The sequence below is a fragment of the Somniosus microcephalus genome, chromosome 10 (genome assembly GCF_052327205.1).
Source record: "Somniosus microcephalus isolate GS21.2 chromosome 10, FLI_Smic_1.0, whole genome shotgun sequence".
NCBI classification, from domain to species: domain Eukaryota; kingdom Metazoa; phylum Chordata; class Chondrichthyes; order Squaliformes; family Somniosidae; genus Somniosus; species Somniosus microcephalus.
In genome coordinates, this window is record NC_140996.1 from 111,962,353 (window position 1) to 111,985,275 (window position 22,923).

At 42.8% G+C, this 22,923-nt stretch overlaps 1 protein-coding gene across 2 annotated transcripts in view; it reads right to left on the reverse strand.

Annotated features, from left to right (window-relative positions):
- The window catches only part of yap1 (Yes1 associated transcriptional regulator), a 137,015-nt gene that overhangs the window by 12,072 nt on the left and 102,020 nt on the right, over nt 1-22,923 (reverse strand). For both annotated transcript variants that reach the window (XM_085998703.1, XM_085998702.1), the window contains 2 exons: nt 16,310-16,497; nt 6,633-6,763 (listed from right to left, as the gene is read on the reverse strand). In XM_085998703.1, the coding sequence (XP_085854829.1) occupies nt 6,633-6,763; nt 16,310-16,497 (319 nt within the window). The remainder of the gene's footprint in view (nt 1-6,632; nt 6,764-16,309; nt 16,498-22,923) is intronic.

Below are 22,923 nucleotides of genomic sequence, written 5' to 3' on the forward strand. Positions count from 1 at the left end.
TTCCTGATCCATTCACGTCCCAACAGCGGTGGACCACCATCTTGTAGAATGTATAAATACAACTTGTATTTCCTTGCCGTTGTATACAACAGGCACCCTTATTTTTCCTTTGGGGTATACTTTCTGCCCCGTATATGTTTTCAAGATAATGGATGTGTCTTTTAAAGGTATATGCGGAAATAGCCGCTCGTAATCCCGTCGATTTATGACGGTCAGAGCTGATCCTGTATCTAGCTCCATTTTAACTGGGGACCCTGCTATTGTGAGGGTAACCCAAATGGTCTGGTAATCATCTTTGGCAATTACATTATGTAATTTGAGACAGCTTAGTCTCTTGTTTTCGGATTTGTTATCGCTCTTCTGGTCTTCGGAGCTACTGTCCGTCATCATTTGTACCTTTCTGTACTTTTCTTTATTGATTTTTTTTTCTCCCTGTCTGTGGATTTTTTTGTCGTCAAGATCGGCATACCCGTGCAATGTGTCCAATCTTTCCGCATTGCCTGCATGCTTTGTCCTTGAACCAGCAGTCCCTCTGGTCATGGGTGGATCTGCCACAGCGATAACATCTCTCGAAACCCTGTGTCATTTCATGGGTGCCGAAGTCCTGTGTCTTTTGTTGCATCTCTGCAACTCCTCTTGCGGCCGCTTCGTATGATACAGCCATACTGAAAGCCTTGTCCAGTGTTAAATCTTTCTCAGAAAGCAGTCTTTTCTGTGTTCCTTCACTTAAGAGACCGCAGACGAATTTGTCTCGAAGATAATCTGCTAGTCCTGCCCCAAATTGGCAGTGTTTTGATAGCTTTCTTAATTCGGTGAGGTAATCAGCGTTACTTTCATTCTTGTGTTGATTTCTCTTGAAGAATTTGAATCGTTCCGCTATCAGCAGCGGTGTTGGGTTTAAGTGCTCCTGTAGGGTATCAACAATTTATTTAAAATTCTTGTCCTTTGGTTTGGCTGGAGTGATTACATTTCGTAACAGCCCGTATGTCTTTGCGCCCATTAGATTTAGCAGTACTGAAGCTTTTTTTTCATCTTCTATTCCATTTGCGGTGCAATATACCTCCACTCTTTCCACATATGTGGTCCAATCCTCTATCTCGTTATCAAAAGCATCAATATTGCCAGACTTAGGCATCCTAGAAAAAAAATGGCGCTTCCCGGCTTTTCTTTCTTTTCTGCAGAAAAGATATGGCGCTTCCCAGCCGCTGACAACGCTGTTTCCATTCTTTTTATTTATTTATTTACAGTTGGAGACTCGTTCCCGCCGGACTCTCTCTCTAGGTCTGAACGCCGACCTGCTTGCAGCACCGGCCATCTCCAGAGTGCTCCCTCCCCGTCTGTTACTGCTTGCCTCCGCTTTCGCTGCTTGGCCTAGCTGTAGAGCCAGCCACTGGAGCCCCAGCCCGACGCCCAGGAAGGATTATTGCAGTACCTGCCACCAGCTTGGCTAGCTGGTGAAACCACAGCTTTTTCTTTTTCTTGATTTTTCTTCAACTTTGGATGCCAGAGGAATCGATGTCCTTGAGGTGCTGCCGAATTGCAGGTAAGTCCATTTCCAATTCGTCGCCACTGTTGTGTCTGTGTGTTGATAGAGACACTGAAGACAGGAGTTGGTTTCATTAGGTGTTTACTAAACAAAGTCTGGAGGGGAACTAACTGATACAACACAATATACAGGCTTATATAGCCCGAGTGGCCATTACAGTACACATGGGGCTCTTAAAGGCACATACACTACATTGACTATTCCAACACACTGGCCTCCCACATTCTACCCAAGTAAACTTGAGGTCATCTAAAACTCAGCTGCCAGTGTCCTAACTTGCACCAAGTCCCGTTCACCCATCACCCATGCTTGCTGACCTACATTGGCTCCTGGTTAAGCAACGCCTCGATTTCAAAATTCTCATCCTCATTTTCAAATCCCTCCATGGCCTCACCCCTCCCTATCTCTAATCTCCTTCAGCCCCTCAATCTGCAGAGATATCGGTGCTCCTCAAATTCTGCCCTCGAGCATCCCTGATTATAATTGCTCAACCATCGGTGGCCATGCCTTCAGCTGCCTAGTCCCTAAGCTCTGGATCTCCCTCCCTGAACCTCTCCACCCTCCTTTAAGATGGTCCTTAAAACCTACCTCTTTGACCAAGCTTTTGGTCATCTGCCCTAATTTCTTGTGGCTCAGTGTCAATTTTTTGTATTATAACACTCCTGTGAAGCGCCTTGGGATGTTTTACTATATTAAAACGCTATATAAATACAAGTTGTAGCTATGTTGTTATAGACCAGTTAGCCTGATATCAGTCGTCAGGAACATGCTAGAATCCATTGTTAGGGACGTGGCACCAAGGCACTTGGGCAGAGTCAACACGGATTTATGAAAGGGAAATCGAGTTTGACAAATCTGTTGAGTTTTGAGGTTGTAATTTGCAGGGTAGATAAAGGAGAACTAGTGGATGTAGTGTATTTGGATTTTCAAAAAGCAGTCGATAAGATGCCACACAAGAGGTTATTAGACAAAATTAGGGTTCATAGAATTGGGGTTAATAGAATAGCATGGATTGAGGATTGGATAAGAGACAGAAAACAGTAGGAATAAACGGGTCATTTTTGCATTGGCAGGCTGTAACTAGTGGTGTACGGCAAGGACCAGTGCTTTGGCCTCAGCAATTTACAATCTAGATCAATGACTTAGTTGAGGGGACGGAGTGCAATGTATCCAGGATTGCTGATGATACAAAGCTAGGTGGGTATGCAAGTTGTGAGGAAGACACAAAGGCTGCAAAGGGATGTAGACAGGTTGAGTGAGTGGGGAAGAATGTGCCAGATGGAATATAAGTGTCCTTGTACACGAATCACAGAAAGTTAAAGTACAGCACGCAATTGGGAAAGCAAATGGTATGTTAGCATTTATTACAAAAGGATTGGAGTATAAAAGAGTAAAGAAGTCTTACTGCAATTATATGTGGCCTTGGTGAGACCACACCTGGAGTACTGTGTACAGTTTTGGTCTCCTTACCTAAGGAAGGATATATTTGACTTAGGAGTGCAAACAAAGTTCACCAGACTGATTCCTGGGATAGGTGAATTGTCCCATGAGGAAAGATTGAGGAGACTAGACCTATATTCCCCAAAGTTTAGAAGAATGAGAAGTGATCTCATTGAAGCATAAAATTCTTAAGGGGCTTGACAGGGTAGATGCTGGGACGATGTTGCCCCTGGCTGGGGAGGCTAGAGCTAGGGGGTCAGTCTCAGAATAAGAGGTCGGCCATTTAGAATGGAGATGAGGAAAATTTCTTCAAAGGGTTGTGAATCTTTGGAATTCTCTACCCCAGAGGGCTGTGGCTGCTCAGTCATTGAGTATATTCAAGACAGAGATTGACAGATTTTTGGATACTAACAGAATCAAGGGATATGGAGATAGTGTAGGAAGGTGGAGTTGAGGTAGATCAACCATGATCTTATTGAATGGCCAAATAGCTGACTCCTGCTCCTATTTCTTATGTTCTTAAAATGGGAAGCCAGCTGGAAGAGCAATAGAATGGTCAAGTCTGGAGGCGAGAAAGGTATGGACAAAGGTTTCAGCAGCAGATGGACTGAGGTAGGGCAGGAGGACAATGATACGGAGGCAAAAGTAGATAGTCATTGCGATAGAGAGGATATGGGGTCGAAAGCTCAGCTCAGAGTCAAATAGGATGCGGAGACAGTGAATGGTCAGAAAGTGGTTGGCAAGGGCATGGCAATTGTGAAAGGGGTTTAAGACAATTATTTCAGTCTTCCCAATATTTACCTGGAAGAAACTGCGGCTCAGACAAAACTGGATGCTGGATAAGTGGTCTGACAGCACAGAGGCAGTGAAGGGGTAGGGAAGAGATGGTGAAGAGGTAGAGCTGGGTGTCATCAGTGTACAAGTGGAAGCTAGCCCATGTCTACAGATGATGTTGCCAAGGGGCAGCAAGTAGATGGTGAAGAGGAGAGGGTCAAAGTTCAATCCTTGGGAGTGTTCGAGAGGTAACAGTGCAGGGTTGGAAGAGAAATCACTGTTACAGGTGCTCGCTGTGGCTCAGTGGTAGCATTCTCGCCTCAGAGTTAAAAGGTTGTGGGTTCATGCCACACTCCAGAGACTTGAGCACAAAAATGAAGGCTGACACTCCAGCGCAGTACTGAAGGAGTGCTGCACTGTTGGAGGGGTCATCTTTCAAATGAGACATTAAACTGAGGCTCAGTCTGCCCCCTCAGGCGGACGCAAAAGATCCCATGGCACTATTTCGAAGAACAGCAGGGGAGCTCTCCCGGTGTCCTGGCCAATTTTTAATCCCTCAACCAACATCATTAAATCAGATTATCTGGTCATTATATCATTGCTGTTTGTGGGACCTTGCTGTGCACAAATTGGCTGCCATGTTTCCTACATTACAACAGTGACTATACTTGAAAAGTACTTCATAGGCTGTAAATCACTTTGGGATGTCCTGATAAATGCAAGTCTTTCTTCGATGCTTTGGCTAGAAGTGGTTGGAACCAAGTGAAGGTAGTCCCACTGAGCAGGGCAGTGGAGAGGCACTGGAGAATGGTTTGGTCGACCGTAAGGCTGCAGAGAGAATGAGGATGGATATGAACGAGTCACTACAGGATAATGTACTAGAGGACGTCATTTGTGACTTTAATTCGGGCTATTCTGGTGCTGTGGCCGAGGCAGAGGCCAGATTGGAGAGATTCACAGAGCTGTGGGAAAGATGGGCATGGATTTGGGAGGTAGCACCACATTCAAGGCAGTGGTTTGCAAGAGCAGAGGGATCAAAGGGGTTTTTTTTTTTTTGAGGAAGGCATGAAGAAGGTAGTTTTGAAAGAGAGGACAATATCTTCACAAATTGCACCAAATCTATGAGCCGATTCACAGAATATGAACAACTTGCAATAATCTATATTTTAAAAGGACTGTTCAATCAATGACAGGAAGTTGTTTTAGTGAAGTGGACCCTTCACCACCTTGGACAAATAGGCCTGTTTTAAGATATCTGGCAGCAGGCCAGCAAATTTTCCAATCACAGTCAAATTTTAAAGTTGTACAAATAAATTCTCGGATTTAGTTTCTTTCAATGTTTCTCAATCCTTACAGATAATTTACAATTCAATTAATTTAGCAGTCCTTTCAGATCACTTTTAGAAGAAATGTGTGCCAATCTGTTGTAGCAATGTACAGTATATACATTTTTTGTGAAAAATTGCATCAGTATTTCTTTGTCAGAATTGTAAATGAGAATTCTAACAAAGTTTTGTATGGCAACTTATTCATTCCTACTTTTTAGGAAGACCATTTTCATTTTAAAAATAGGAAAAATGTGTTCCTTTGAAGAATAGCATTATTCTGGGCAGGTATCCAAGCACCTGCTGTGCTGTGGTCTGCAAGATACAAGGGTACATGCCGAACACTGTAGGATGATCCATCATGGTCCTGGGAGATCCTAAAGACCCCTGAAAGGCACTCTGAGCAGAAGGATGTTGACATCTCAGACTCTTTCAGGCATTTCATCGGCAAGACATAAAACGACCATCTCCAAATATCAGCCAGACCCGAAGCTGCGAAGGCCATTACAGAAACACACAACGAAGTCAAAGCTCTGCACTGATTAAATATTCTATTGTGCTTGGTGAATCTATAATTTTTCCTCTTCCTCTTAGTCTGTTCTGAATTATGACAAAGACTGGAGCAGCCCCTCTATATTAGGTGTGTGCACACTCAAACATACAGAAACATCTATACAGCGCAGCAGTGTTGGGTGCTGTACAGCCACCAACAAGGAAGTAGAATGTGTTATATAGTATGGAGGGAGCACTTAACTACTGGTGGTTATTAATAGAGCTGTCGAGTCTCTCAGTTTGGCTTAAAAATGTGAACCACTTCAATGTATCTCACTCTTAAAACTGAAGTACACTCCATACGTCTCAATGGACCTGTAATTAGTCTCATACCTTTGACCATAACTTGCATACCATTCTGGTCTACTGTTCCTTACATTTCAATCAGCTCATGCAGGAGCCTTACTTCACAAATGGATTCAACGGCCCTTTTATGTTCCAATGGAAACGGCTCAGCAATTGCATGGTTTTGATTATGCTGAATTTTCCCCATTTATACCATGCGTGCAGCATCTCCAAAAGTGACTAATACTATTCTTTAACAAATCTCAAGCATATGCAGTTAGTGGAAGTTGCATGCGATATCTGTGGAAGGTCTATACAGACATGCAATGTCGATTGTCCGCCCGGCACCAGACCCCAGAATGGCAGACTTCACTTTTCTGCTGCCTGTATGCACTGTTGACAGTTACTACCAGTGAAACCTTCAGTCAGAGGCAGTGAGCGAGTCTCATTCTCTGAGGATGTAATTGCCTCAAACCTCAAGAGCACTGTATTTTAAAAAGATTTTTATACAGGGTCATCACCGACAGCCACAAGAAACTTTAGACTGAGTACCAATGTTCCCTTTAATTATATTTTTGGGGGTCTGTGGCCCATTCAAATTTCCACGCATGCGCAGTCTTCCCCATGGTGAAGCTGGCTAGCGGCCTGCACGGGACCTCCAGAGCGCTGTGCGGATGCGCAGCTTAATGGGAACACTGCTGAGTACCCACCTATTAAGGAACGGATCTGAACTGTTGGTCGTCATCGTCCTTACATCTTGGGGCATTGCAGATGATGAAACTGGATTCTGAGGACTGCCATCTTGCTCTATGGTTGGCAGTTGACTGCGCAAGGCCATTTCCTGTGAACAGTATGCAAAGAGTGAAGCCCAAGACCACAGGAAAGTCTTTAATAATAAAATGTAGTAACAGCTCATTCATGACTTTTTTCCTAGAATGTACTAGACTAGAACCCAATCTTATGCTATTTTTAATGAAAGGACAATAATCAATTGGTAATAGTTTTTACACTAAAACCAGTAAACCCCAGAAACATCAATGTTAGCATAAAGCAGATCCAGCATGACACACTTGGTACAGGAAGCATTTCATTTTCTCTCGAGTGACAGGCAACATCAATGTAAAGTGCACCTTCAGTTGCCTGCATCATGTATACAGGGCTGACTGCAGTTCCATGGGAGAAGAGGCACTGAGGATGCACATCAGTTCCTTTTAGCACTCTACTCTGTGAAGTTAATTGCATTTAAAGTATTGTCTACTTGTTCCTTCCAAAGTTGCTTTGCTGAATAAACCTGAAGTATCTTAATTATGAAAATTCTGCTTAAAGTTTCGACCCAAAAAAACATATTTGCTTACAGCGGATGCCACATGATTTGTTGATCTAAACTAAGTGGGGGCTGTGATAAAAATGCTAACTTCCGGGAAGTTATGTCATCACTTCCTGTGAACTATGAACTGCGAACTATGAACTGTGTACATACCTCACTTCCTGTCATATGTCACTTCCTGTTGGACTGGTATAAATACTGGTCTGTTCAGTATTGTAAGAGGCTTCTACCAGAGGCATGGTAAAGACCTCTCTTGTATATAGTGTGTTTATAAGTTACTTAAAGCTTACTTTAAAGTTACTTGATGGTAAGTCTCCTTTTTCTTACATCAGGGGCTGGGGGCAAAAATTAGAAGGGCTACTGATGATGCACATTTTCTTAAATTTTTCTGTGATTTTCTCCCAATACTCCTCTCAAGGCTGCAACTTATGATTGGATGGTCTTGTGTACAGTTGCCTTCCAGTACCTCACCCAAGTGGCCTGGACACAAAGCCCAAGTCAGTAGGTTATTCAACTGTTAAATATCACATGAAAGCCAGATCCTGTCCTCATGCAGCATCCACATGAATGTAAATTACAGTACAGGTTGTTGAATAGCAATCAGAGGCTGGAACTTCCTTTCCTGACCCAGAAAGGCAGACAGTAGTTGTAGTGCCCCAGTGATCAATACAGCAAGATCAGGTAACTCAACACGGACCATTCCTGGTCTCTATTGCTCAGCACCACAGCCATCCAATGTCTTCATACAGTGAACCATTGGGAAGCTACACTTGCTTAACATTCAGCAAAATCTCTTGAGGTCCATCAAAAAGCAAATTTTATAGCCAGTTCTGCTTCAGGGGAATTCATACCCTCAGGGTATTTACATCGATATTGGAATACTGCACTCTGTCTTGTACATGTGTGGTAACATTCATTCTACATTGTGTTGGAGAAAAATAACCCATGATACTGGAATCGACTGCTCATTATGCTGAAGAGGAGGAAAAAGGATGGGAATTTATGGTCACAAAATGATTGCTCCAGGAATGCAAATCATATCGACCTGCTAGCAGCTACTGGAGTGTTAAAGGCCAGAAGAGTGAGGAGCCCTGTTTCAGCAGGAGTGATTGGGGTGCAAGTATTGAAATTTTCCTTCATAGTTTTTTCTGCATTTTGTGTTTATATTTATTTTAATCTATTGCATTTTAGGTGTTTGATACTAATAGCTGTTTATTTGATGCCTTAACTGTCAACTGGTTTAAGGCAGTCATAGATAATTAACAGGTTACAAAAAGAGGTACGATTAGTTGTTTTCAGATTGGTCACATTTTCCTGTAGCAGTTGGACTATTTTGTCAGTTAAACCAGTGTAAATTTGAGCGGAGTAGCAATAGTTCAATCTCAAGCTCCGAGTAGCCAGTGGAGAAATCGAAAAAAAGGCAACAGGAGAATGGAATTTAGCTTTATAGGGAAAAATCAGCCTTGGAGGTGCCATTTGGGTAGGAATGCCCTTTTTGTAAAATTAATACTTCTTTGCAAGCATGAGGGGTTTGGTGCTTGCGAGAGTTTGGTGCTAGTGTGGGGTTCAAGCTAATATTATCTACATTTTTTTTTTTTTTAAAGTTGGACTCGAGGTGTTCGGCGCCTTCCCGGATGCTTCTCCTCCACTTTGTGCGGTCTTGGGCCAGGGATTCCCAGGTGTCGGTGGGGATGTTACACTTTTTCCAAGGAGGCTTTGAAGGTGTCCTTGAAGAGTTTCCTCTGCCCACCTGGGGCTCTCTTACCGTGTCGGAGTCCTGAGTAGAGCGCTTGTTTTGGGAGTCTCATATCGGGAATGCGGACAATGTGACCCGTCCATTGGAGCTGATCGAAGCTTTGACCACGCTCAATGCTGGGGATGTTGGCCTGAGCAAGAACACAGACGTTGGTGCGCCTATCCTGCCGATGGATTTGCAGGATCTTGCGGAGGCAGTGTTGGTGGTACCGCTCCAGTGCTTGGAGGTGCCTGCTGTACATGGTCCATGTCTCTGAGGCATACAACAGGGCAGGTATCACTGCTACTCTGTAGACCATGAGCTTAGCGCCGGGTTTGAGGTCCTGGTCTTCAAACACTTCCTCAGGTGACCGAAGGCTGCACTGGCACACTGAAGGTGGTGTTGGGCTTAGTCATCGATGTTTGCCCTCGTTGACGGTAGGCTCCCGAGGTATGGAAAGCGGTCCATGTTGTACAAGGCCTTGTCGTGGATTTTGATAATCGGGGGGCAGTGCTGTGTGGCGGGGGCAGGATGGTAGAGAACGTTTGTCTTACGAATGTTTAGTGCAAGGCCCATGCTCTCGTATGCTTTGGCGACGGTGTTGATGGTTTGGAGTTCGACCTCAGTGAGCGCAGACGCAAGCGTCGTCTGCATACTGTAATTCGACGACAGAGGATGGGACGACCTTGGATCTGGACTGGAGGCGACGGTGGTTGAACAGTTTCCCATTTGTTCTGTAGATTTGCTCCACTCCAGTGGGGAGCTCATTGAGGGCAAGATGGAGCATTGCAGCAAGGAAGATCGAGAAGAGCGTTGGTGCGATGACACAGCCTTGCTTGACCCTGGTTTGTACGTGAATTGGGTCTGTGGTGGAACCATTGGTCAGGATCACAGCTTGTATGTTGTCGTGAAGCTGGCGGAGGACACACACACCTTCCTGCAGGTCCTCTCTGCCGGAGTTTCGTAGGATGCATTGTGGTCCTCCCGGCCTCGCTGTTGGCCCATACCATACCTTCCCTGGGCCCCGACCCCGCTGCTGGTCCACACTACGCCACTCTTGGGCATTGACCTCACTGCTGGGCTCGTCCTCGTTCCTGGGTCCCGGCCTCAGACATGAATGATGTTGTCTCTCTCAGGATCAAAACGATATATGGCCATCATGGATCCTCAGTGCAACAAAGGCAGCACATTTGCATTAAGTGCCGGAAACAGTTTCCAGGGGAGAGGATCTCTGTGCTTGAGCAGCAATTGACCTCGCTCTGTAGTGTCAGAGATAATGAGGGGTTTCTGGACCATATTCTCCAGGATATGGCCACTCAAACAGATCAGTTCAGGACACATGGTTCCAAGAGACCATCCACAGGGGCAGCTGAAGACAACTTGACACAGGTGCAAAGAACCCAAGCTATGGGAACTGTCCAATAAGGACAATGTTGGACAATTATGAGGTGGACAGTGGCAGCTACTCAGAGAGGGGTGGTCCTGAGCAATATTACACCACTGTGGATAAAGGGACTACTCAAGGGGGTGCGAGAAAGGTAAACTCTAAAGAGTGGTAGTAATGAGGAATTCTACAGTCAGACATATAGACAGCCATTTTTGCAGTTGTGACTGGGAACACTGAATGGTATGTTGCCTCCCTGGTGCCAGGGTGAAGGACCTCATGGAAATGCTGGGAAACTTCTGGAAAGGGAGGAAGAGCAGTCTAATGGCCTAGTCCATGCGGGAACCAATGATAACCGATACAATTATGTTTGTTTAAGGAGTTAAGCCGTAGGGAAGAATAAGACCTCAGGGGTAGTAATCTCTGGATTGCTTCCTGTGCCACATGCTGAACAGCATAAGGATTGGAAAATGACGATGAAGAAGGTGTTTACATTCTTGGGGCATTGGAACAAGGGGAAAGGGTATACTGAAGGAAGGGCTGTCACCTGAACTGAGTGGGTAGAGAGAGAAGTGAAGGAAGAATTTAAACTTGTATGGCAGCAGAGGTAGGGAAATCCTGGGTTCGAGACTAGAGAGGGAGAGCAGGATTAATAAAGCTGTTGGAATAGAGGCAGAAGACTTAGCTGAAGTAAGTAGTGAGAAAATACTAATCAGGAGAATGGAAAATACAGGAAACTTTCTGGTATCCGGCACTGACGGGACTGAGCTGGTGCCGTACCATCAAAACTGCCATAGAAACCAGCGCTAATGTTAAAACATACGGAGCTTTTGAGCTCAATGTGAATCAACAAACCCTGTTGCTTAGCAACAGCTTCAAAACAAAAACAGTCAGCCGCAGCTTAAAAGCATCTCTGTAGCTAAGCAACAGCTTCAGCTAGACCTTGCAGAGCCTGACTGGAAAAAAAAAAGCAACGAGAAGTAAAAAAACTTATAGGAAACGGCTCCTGAATTTTGCCGGTAGATAGAGCTTTCCGGACATTTAACCTCCGGTTAAACAAAAGTTTCCTGTAAATAGATTTTAACTAGGCTGTCAAAAATGTTTTGGAGTGTGGTGTGTAAATACACACAGCGTGGTAAGCAAGGTTGGTGAGCTGCAGGACTATGATATAGTGGCAATAACGAGACCTGGCTCAAAGAAGGGGAGGATTCAGAATTTAATATTCCTGGCTGCCAGGTATTCAGGAAATAAAAGGGAAGGGGATGACAGTATTGATCGAAGAAACTATTATAGCACTGGAGAGGGATGACGTAAGTGAGGGGAAAAATAATCTACAGTATTTGGTTAGAATTAAGGAATAGAGGGGCTATTACACTACTGGGTGTATACTATAGGCCACCAAATAAATGGAAGGAGATATAAGGAGCAAATTTGCAGGCAAATTATAGGAAAAAAATCAAGAACTACAGAGTAGTGATAACAGGGGACTTCAATTATACTAATATAGACTAGGATAGTAACAGTGTAAAAGGGCAAAGGAGGGAGGAATTCCCAAAATGTATACAAGAGAACTTTCTTGATCAGTGCATTTCCAGTCCAACAAAAGGAAGCAGTGCTGGATCTAGTTCTGAGGAATGAAGTGGGCCAACTGGAGTATGTTTGTGTGGAAGAGCATTTGGGGAACAGTGATCATAATATTAGGTTTAGACTAGTTATTAAAAAAGGACATGGAACAATCAAGCGTAAAAATACTGTACTGGAGAAGGGCTAACTTCAGTGAGTTGAAAAAGGATTGGGCCCAGGTGGATTGGAATCAAAAATTGGTAAGCAAGAGAGTCATTAAACAATGGGAGACCTTCAAAGAGGAGATGATTTGGGTACAGAGTAGACAAGGTATTTTGACAGCCAAGCCAGATTTTTGCTCTCATCTGATATTCACACATGGACAATTTCCAGGAAGTGGAACTGGATCGTCATCAGGAGAGGGAACTCTTTTTGCTTTTCGATTTGAGGAGCACTCAAGCCAACTGTAGTACCCCTAAGTGCAACCCCAGTGGAAATTAACCAATTCAGCACAGGCAATGGATCAAGCTATCACTGATCTTAAAAAGGAGAGAGAAAAAAAAAATCAGAACTACCACATCCTGTCAACAGCGTGCAAAACTTCTCAGTTTTGACTTCCTCATTTCAAACGGAAGTATGGAAATCATGGTACTGATCCAAGGTTACAAGTCGAGATTACATCTCAACATTTGGGGAATCACAAATCATTCATACTACAAAATCACCCTTTTTTTTTTAGGTAATGGCTACTCTTAACCGCAAGATAGTGCTGGGACTAGGTTTAACAGTGCTCAAAATCAACACATTTTGTAAAAAAAAACTGACCTGTAGTCTTTATTACAAAATAATCAGATATACATTTGTCTACTAATGTGCAAGCAACCACAGCAAGTAAGGTGCCCAAAAGTAAGAGGCCTGGAGAGTTAAGTATTACCAGTCCAAATGCTGGATCTCTGTGCAAGATTTATACCCACACTTTTATTCTCTCTAAGACAGCTGTTGACTTGGATAACCGGTATATTGGCCCAGAATTTGCAGTCTGGATGACAAACTGGCAACATTCATCATCATTCCGCCTTTGAAACTGATCGCAACTTCAGGGTTTGGCATGCTGTGGTCCGCCACAGGCTGCACTGTTCACCGCGCACCCCTATCACCCACCCCCCTCCCTCCTGCGACCCCAGAGAGCCGGCAAATCAGTGAAATCACTCAAATCAGAGAAACTGATTAAAACTTTGGCTCATCCACAGTAATCACGCCCTACTAAAAGTTAGACCCAAAATGATTAGGTGTAACTGGGGTTTTAACAGCGTATTGACTGCTAAACAAAGGTTACGGGCCTGAAAAACAAATTATAATTGTGCGCGGTGTCAAATTTATCCATTTTAATTAAAACTAAAATTTAAGAAACTCAATTTTTTTAAGCTTGTGCATCTTTATTTCAGGTTTGCCTTTTCCCCATGTGAGAGCCCCAATCTTTGTTTTGCTCTAACATTTTTAAAACGTTAGAATTTTAAGAGCTTACCCACTTCCTTGTTCACTGAGAATTCTGCGTTTTGGTTGACTGCTTAGACAGCTTGTTGATGTCACAGCAGCTCGAACTAGGGGATCCCCACTATATTCCATTGATTTGAATTATGCGTCGGAAAACCCGAACTTCGACACAGAGATCGCGAGATCTTTGTGCAAAGCTTACTTTGGGGCCAGTGGCAAATGACCTTTGCTTCGCCGCTGACTGCAAATTCCAGGCCAATGATTCAGAATTACAGGGTTAAGAAAGAAGTAACTAGAAGCAATAAGAATCGTTTTTTTTTCTTTTTTTAAACTCAAAATAAATTTGTCAGAGTACAAAGTACAATGACCAACTTAAGATAGATCTATTTTCCATTCACTTCAAGTTTGAACACATCAGAAAACTTCATTTTAAAAGCAGAAAAAAAGGCTCAGAAAGTTTATCCAGCGAGTAGCTGAGCCACACTGACCAGGAAGGTTCCAGGTTCAATCTCTGGTCTGTGCTAAATGAGCTAATCTCAGCTGGTGTGGTGGTAGGAATACTGCAATTGGCCTCGGCACCATGGGGTAGGAAGGGGGAAGACATAGCCAGGGTAGCCAACTCAGTGCTATCTAGGGGCTGTGTGGGGAGAATAAAATTTGCCTTGACTGAGATGCCTCCCGAAGTTGAATGGATTACCAACACTCACTCAAGGCCTATACAGGGTAAACTGGCACTTGGGCATCCAATGTTTGTGAAACAGTACCCAGCAAAGAATCAACACCTTTGGCAGCAAAAGAAATTAACAATCATACAAAATGCATGCTATCTTCTGTACATTTTCCATACTGGATATATTATATACAAATCTCACTATGATTTTGGTGCATCAGTAACCTTGTTCAAGGTTCAACATTTTGACTACTGGAACTATTCAGACTCTGAAAAGCTGGCAGAATGTATCCTGTCTCAACAGAATTTCCACATACAAATAAAATGCTACACAGGAACTACTGTGAATAAAGGCAATGCTATATTCCTGCATAATTCCAGTTTGTATATTTAGTATTGCTAAATGTTGAAGTATTCTTTGCAGGTTAGTTTATGTCTATTTAGAAGCACTGTCTATTCTAGGCCACAATGAAAACAATGCGGTTACGTCAAATGCACCCACCTGTTTCTGCTCACGTGAATGAAGGTGTGTTTAGACTTGTTTTTAAACCAAACAGCTTCCTACTCCTGTGCTGTCTAATTTAATAATGGCACTGTAAACTTTGCAAACTGCCCATGAAGCAGATTCTCTCAAACCACTAGTATCCTGCAGGATCTGCTTCATCGGTCTCCAGAACAAAACCATAAACTGCTCGATACCTGTACAAGTGAAGCACCGCAAACCTCCACCCACTCCAATTCAGTGGGAACTTACTACAGCATTGCTGTTTTCTTCCAACTTGCTAAGCTCTATGTTTTGATTCACCTTTGCTGCACAGCAACTGTACTACAGGAAACTTTGGTTTATCCGGAGGTTGTATGTCCGGAAACCTCAATCTAGCGGCAGAAATCAGCAGCCATTTTGTTAGTTTTTTTTTCTTCTCGTAGGTTTTTTTTTCTTCTCGTGGCTTTTTTTTCCCCCCCGCAAAACAGTCAGGCTCTGGAAAGTCTCTCTGAAGCTGTTGCTAAGCTACAGACACGCTTCCAAGATACGGGCCGACTGTTTTCAAGCTGTTGCTAAGCAACAGTGCTTGTTGTCAGATACGGAGATGAAAACCTCCGTATCCTTCAACATTAGCGCTGGTCTGTCCGGAAGTTTTCATAGATCGGCATCACGCCGGTCCCGGATATCACGAAGTTTCCTGTACATATACCACAAAATCCAAATATGAAAATATAAAGCTCTTTACAACACATGAAAATGCAGATATTTTTGAAATCTGAATGTCTGTCTGCTCTGAATTATAAAGAATGATGTAAATTCAGAGCTTGATGTTACTCCAGTCAAAAAAGTTCTGAGGCTCAAGTTGTATCTTCTCTTTCTCTCCACCAATATCCTCCCCTTTTCTGAAGGTAACATGCTGTACTCCTTTGCATGGCATTTGCAACCCTCCAGGGCCTTACCAAAATAACTAAAATACATATGACCCTAGACAGTGACTGTTGCTGGGCTGTTCGGGGAGATGAAATGAGAAATTACAACCAAATCCAATTCTGTCCTTACCAGATGCCTACATGCACATGTTATATAGCAGTGATCACTGGAACAGGAACTCTGGCTGGTTGCTTTCTTCTCGCTATTCCAGCAATACTAAGCCAAACTTTAGTCTCACCAATGCGGTCCTGGCTGAGATCAGCTAATATAGCACGGATCAAGGATTGTACTTGTGACCTACCTGGGCTGTGTGGTTCAGTATTATACCAGGCATTTACTGACAGACATTGGGGGAGCTATGCAGCCTATTTCAGGTTTTTAAATATTTATTTATACTTGAATTGAAGCACGGGGGTAGTGCTGTTCCAGTAAAATGAAGATCTAGAGATCCTTCTGTAGATACCAACCATAACAAGAATATGTCCATTTAACTGGCCGCAGTCCCATCCAATGATAGCAATGCGTGTAGTGGAAAGGAAAAATAAATGTTTCTTACAAAAAACCAGTCCATTGTCAGTTTAAGACTATGGTATTGATGACCGCAATGTTAATCTGGATTACTGTCCGAGTAATTCTAACAAATTGAATCTTGCAAATGCTAGTAAACTGAACTTAGTTTGGATCAATATGATTTGAATGGAAGTCAATCTCTTTTGTAAATGTGCTATCAATTTGGTTTCCTAAAATCAATGGCTATAGTAAAATTGTTAGTTTACTTCAGTGCCGACTGGAGGTCTCACCTGTCGTAGGAGCTCTTGGTGTTTCAGTCGAAGTCTCTCTTTCTCAAACTGGAGTTGCTGGAGCCTCATCTGTTGCTGTTTGTTGGAGCCTGATATTGCCCCGCCTTGTGGGCTATGAGGACTATGAGGACCCATAGATGGAGGTGGCTTGACAGGAGCACTTTGAGTCAGTCTTTGTTGGTCCATTGCTGTTGTCAAAAATAAAAAGACCATGATAATCAAACAAAGGCTTAATTCACACTTACAAAAACATAATATTCTAGGTGCTATCTGGGATATGAGTTATATCGTGTTACTAGACAATCCTGGAGAATCTTACATGCCAGAAGTAGTCTCCAATTTAAACAACTTGTATTTATATAGTGCCTTTGACGTAGTAAAATGTCCCAAGCCGCTTCACAGGGCCGTTATAAAACAAAATTTGACACCGAGCCACATAAGGAGATATTAGAGCAGATGACCAAAAGCTTGATCAAAGAGGTAGATTTTAAAGAGCGTCTTAAAGGAGGAGAGAGGGGTAGAGAGGTGGAGAAGTTTAGGGAGGGAATTCCAGAGCTTAGGGCCTTGGCAGCTGAAGGCACGGCTGCCAATGGTGGAGCGACTGAAATTGGGGATGCTCAAGAGGCTAGAATTAGAGGAGCGTGGATATCGGAGGGTTGTGGCGCTGGAGGAGATTACAGAGATAGGGAGGGGCGAGGCCATGGGGGCATTTGAAAACAAGGATGAGAATTTTAAAATCAAGGCGTTGCTTAACTGGGAGCCAATGTAGGTCAGCGAGCACAGGGGTGGTGGGTGAATGGGACTTGGTGCGAGTTAGGACACGGGCAGTAGTGTTTTGGATGACCTCAAGTTTACGGAGGAGGCCGGCCAGAAGTGTATTAGAATAGTCAAGTCTATAGGTAACAAAGGCATAAGTGAGGGTTTCAGTAGCAGATGAGCTGATGCAGGGACAGAGTCGGGGAATGTTCCTGAGGTGGAAATAGTCAGTCTTCGTGCTGGCGCAGATGTGGTCAGAAGCTCATTTTGGGGTTAAATATGACACCAAGGTTGCGAACAGTCTGATTCAGCCTCAGACAGTTGCCAGGGAAAGGTATGGAGTCAATGGCTAGGGAACGGAGTTTGTGGTGGGGACCGAAAACAATGGTTTCGGTCTTCCCAATATTCAGTATTTCAAGTATTTTCCAGAAATGCCAGAAAACTATACTTTTTTCTGGACTGCATGCAAACTCAGTAATTCAAACATCCCTGAATGTTCCAGAATATCTGGGCTTCAATATTCGAACCTCAAAGACCCAGTTATAAATTCTGGATTGGGCACATCGGACTCACTGCCAACACATACAATTTCTCAATCAAGGCTTTGACCGCGTCCTGCACCCAGATAATACTAGATATATAGTCAGTGAGTCCATTATACCTTCATCATACTAAAATTTTGTACCAAATCATTTCAGTGCTGTGTTGTATAAATATTGATATTTAAGAGTTGTGGACATGTTTGAGTGTCCCCCAAGGTTCTACTGTACTTCTGAATTTATTATTCAGAAGTGTAGTACAATAAAACTTGAGGAATACATTAACACACACACACACACACACACACACAACACACATTTATTGGAAAATAATTCCAAACCAAGCGCTTTCAAACTTAAACGTAACAGGAAGCACAAAAGGACAGTATGAGGTTTTTCAGCACATGGAAAACAATCCTCATAACGTGCCCATAATTTAAGTTGTACTATACACAACCTAGCAGCATTCTTGAAAACACTATTAGAAGAAAACTAGTGTAATGCAATAGTTTATGCAGTTTTGTACTTCAGTAGTCCTTTGTGGAATGGCACACATCACATCATTCGCACGGGAAACATTTCACCTATCTCTTTGTCAGATACTAACTAACCTGCTGTGTACTGCCAGTATGGTTTTGTTTTCCTTCAGATTTTTAGCATTTGCTTTTCTTTAAATCTGTATTGTTGGACTTTGGATGTCTGGTTTTAGATCAGCCCTGGTAAAATGTAAACCAAACAGCTAACTACCTACTTCCCCAACAGACATGCAAGAAAGAAAGTCACTAAGTATTTCTCATCAAGAAAATATTTGTATTTATTCTTATTCTGGTTTCAGGTACTGCTGTTAGTGTCCATGACCAAGAAAACTACTAGTTTCTATTCAGCTCAATAACAATAAACCAGAGATTGACCAGCTGAATAAATCACTTGAGCAGTTATTTTTCCAACTAACCAAAACTAACTTGCACTGAAGTTGGATAACCAACTTGAAACTGGTATTTTATTTTATGTCTTATTTCCACCCCGCCAACATATTGGCCCGGAATTTGCAATGGGTAATAACAGCGAGCGAACAGCATTTGGTGTCTGCAACTTCAGGATGTAGTGCATGCACATACTAATGCGGAAATCCTGATGTTGCGGTCAGTCATTCACTGCTCCGACACTGGCTGCGCTGTGGGCCCTCCCCCCATTCCTGGCAGTGTAATCAGGGAAATCCATGAAACTGACGAAAACGTCGGCTTTTCCGCTGTTAAATAGCCCATTAAAAGTTAAACCCTTTTGGATTAGGTGTAACTGGGGTTTTAAGTGTATTGACTGCTAAACAAACGTTATGGTCCTGAAAAAATAATTTAAATTTTGTAGAGTGTCAAATTTATCCATTTAACATAAAAATTAAGAAACTTAAAATTTTTTTTTTTTTTTTTTTAAAGTTTGTTCATCTTTATTTCAGGTTTACATTTCCCCCATGCGAGAGCCCATTTTTTTAAAAATTAGAAAAAGGAACTTATTCACTTCCTGGTTCCTGAGAATTCTGCGTTGAGATTGGCTGCTTAGACAACTTGATGTCGTCACAGCAGCTCGCACTAGGGGATCCCCATTACTTACATTGATCTCAACAGAGCATTGGAAAAGCCGAACTTCTTGCCAGAGATCACGAGATCTTTGTGGGCAGCTTACTTCAGGGCCAGCGGCGAATGCCTTTGCTTCACTACTGACCGCAAATTATGGGCCATTGTATTTTTACAGAATCTTTTCCAGCAGGCTCAGGTATCATCTTATATCCCATTTATTGCATCAAATGGGAGGCAAATTCACCATTAATCCAGCTCCTGTTTGCCACTCGATGTCACAATTTTGTAGGATTAGAATTTGAAAACCCACCTTTTTGTATTTCCAAATCAGACCCATGAATAACTTCCAGACCATAAGTAGCAGGATCAGCAAAAACAGCATGGGCAGCCCAAAGCCCCCTCATTTGAAGAGAATGCATGCACAAGTTTGCTATATGCATACACATACACATTTAAGATGAACCCTCCCCTTGTCCCTCAGCCTTCTTCCATCACTGGAGAATCATTACAAGATTAAGTGAAGCTGCTGAAGTATTGGTATTGGGAGAGAATAGCAAAGCTTTGCTCAAGATAGCAGGCATGTCAGGTTTCTTGTCTGCCACTTTCATGTTCCAGTTGGTAAAACTGCTCTGCATAATATGGTGATTTTATCAGGAAACAAAACCCCCCGAAGAGTCTTCTATTTTAGAGAATGAGTGTATTGGTTACACTGACCTTTTAGGACCCTTTCTAGGTCCTGGTTATCACTGTAAACAGGTTTTATTCAACACTAAAAACACACTTATAATTTAAAATTAAATGTCAAATGAACTGACCATTTATGCCATTTTGCAGTAATTTTGAATCAAGTTATTTGATCCTTTAAGAATAGTTTTAAAAAAATGAATTGAGCCAACACCTTGGGGTTGCTCTTTCTTGCTTTCCTCCTGCATGACAATTTATGAAGTGTGTTGTTTACAGTGTAGAAATCATTACAGTCAGCTCAATAAGGCATCAAAGCATAAGGACTGACCTTCTGGTCGTCTATGCTGAGGGACTACTGAAAGATGCTAGATTATTATTCAGATGTCACCCTGACCCATTTGCTTTGTGTGCTTTTGCCGTGACTGATAAATGGTGATCAACTGTGGAGGCAAGAGACATGCATACGCGAGGTAGTTAACTGGGACCATTTGTTTAAACTGCTGCTAATGAGCTCCACGGAGATCTTCAAGCAGGATTCCTAGTTTAACCTTTCCCAACATCACAGGCTGTTCAAAAGAAGCATTTTGAGCATCTAGTGTTAACATCAAGCATTCCCAGCTACGATGCAGTGCGATCAGATGCACATTAAAAGCTCCCACTATACTAAACAATCTTGTTCTTCAACCACAGAATGCTGCACTACTAAATATTTCCATTTCCCATAACAGCAATTCTTTTGTTCTCTGAGCAAATTTGGCAATTTACCAAAATGCATGCAGTTTTCTCGGCCACACCATCAACATCTGGTTGTTCGCCATCACCTCTGTGAGGAATCAAATTTGGTTAGAGAAAGATGGAATGTGAGAAAATGCATTGAAGCTTAGCAGGATTTTTTTCCCCCACAACCAGCTACAATTCATGCAACTTCATTCATTTACAGCTCTTGTTAAACCTATTCTCGAAATATTATAGATTCCCATACATATATTAGTTTTAAAAAGCTTCAATCTTGCTTAAGAAATATGCTAGACACTGCAGCCTTTGCCAGTGGTAGAGCAAAAATTACATTTCCTAATGCTGTGATATAATTGACGGCATACCCAGCATGCATTATCCATTGAAAAATTTGGCTTAGGAACAAAAAAGGTTTCCACACCTAATAACCCAGATGAGATGAACAGACTTGCATTTATACAATGCCTTTTATGCCCTCAGGACGTCCCACAGCGCTTAACAGCCAATGAAGTACTTTTGAAGTGTAGTCACTGTTGTGATGTTGGAAACAGAAATTTGCACACAGCAAGGTCCCACAAATAGCAATATGATAATGACCAGATAATCTGTTTCTGTGAGGTTAGTTGAGAGATAAATATTGGCCAGGCCTGCTCTTCTTTGAAATAGTGCCATGGGATATTTTACATCCACCAGAGAGAGGGCAGATGGGGCCTCGGTTTAACATTTCATCTGAAGGATGGCACCTCCAACAGTGCAGCACTCCCTCAATACTGCACCAGAGTGTCAGCCTCGATTTTTTGCGCTCCAGTGTCTGGAGTGGGAATTGAACCCCCACACTTCTGACCCAGAGGTGAGAGTGCCATCACTGAGCCATAGCGGACAACAAAATCATTGAATTTAAAGGGAAAGTGGGTCCTATGCCTCAACTTGCTACACCTTACAGAAGAAAGCTACCAGTCGTACAAGTCATGATCACCGATTGGTTCTGCTCCTCATTGTTTGGTAAATTTATCCAGTCAAGACCAGAAAGATTCAAGTTTTGCGCTGATTTAGCTAGTTTCCAAAAACAACCTGCATTCGGTGCTAGAAATTGCTAGCCAGCATCCCTGCTGCAAGCACTCATGTATAGATATTGTGTGAGGGAAGGATCAGGCTCAGCTGTGATGTTGTAGTAATCAAATAGCCTGGCAAGATTCATACATGAATAATGCTGACTTGGGTGAAGTGCTGCAGATCCACTGCCTCCCAGGGAACTGTAGCTCAGCAAGGGGTCAATGCCTTCAAGAAACTGGGGAGAATTTTTTTTTAAATAAAAAGACTTGCATTTATTGTGCCTCATCACCAGGCACACTTGTAAATATTGTACATTGTAGGGATTTTCCCTCATTTTTTGTGGAGAAATTGAAGGCCATTGTAGATATGTCATTGGTACACGGTGTTTCTAAATCTAATTATTAAATTGTTTTATTAAATGTTGAACAGTCTTTGAATGGTTTATTAATTCTCCTTTCTGTCTCCAGTTCACTCTGGCATTCTTCTCCTCCGACACACCCAACCTATGGTGGTGCTCTTTTCTCCTACACCGACTGAGTTCACCGAGCCCTGACTCACCACTCCTGGCTCTTGCATATCTATGCTTTAGACAGGAAATTCTGATCTCTTAATTATTTTGAGATACAAGGAATCTTCACTCACTTCAAGCTAGCATTTTCATCCTCAGAGCAGCAACAGTATCCGTAGGAGCTGGGAGCAGCAGCGAGAGGGGAATCATGGGGTGAAGCAGGGAGATTTTTTTTTGAAGGAAGAGGGCCAGGTACAGAGTAGCACGTTTTTCAAAAATGCAGACTGGTTTAAAACCATCATGGGGGACTTCAAAGGGCAGAACACGTCACCACCAGCAGTGGAACAGAGTGTGTTTAGGACAAGAAGCAAGAAGTTAGAGGAGCAAACGATGCATGTAGAGGCATAAAACCAGAGGAGATCACGAAGGTGCGGTGGGTTGAAGTTAAGGAGGGATTCGAAAGAAAGGTTGAGAATTTTGAAATCAATTTGCTAGGGCATTGGGAACCAGTTGAACTGGAAGAGCATGCGGAATTAGAGTGTGGGATTTTGTGAAGTAAGGACACATACTGTGGTGTTTTGAATGAGCTGAAGATTGAGGTAAAGAGGTGGGCTAGGAGAGCATTAGAGAAATCAAGCCGCAAGGCGATGAAGGTATGGACTAGAGTTTCAGCAGAGGAGGAAGAAGGATAGAGGCAGAAGTGACGTTGCAGCAGTAGAAGGAAACAGCCTTATGCATATGGGTGATGAAACTGCTTTTGGTCAA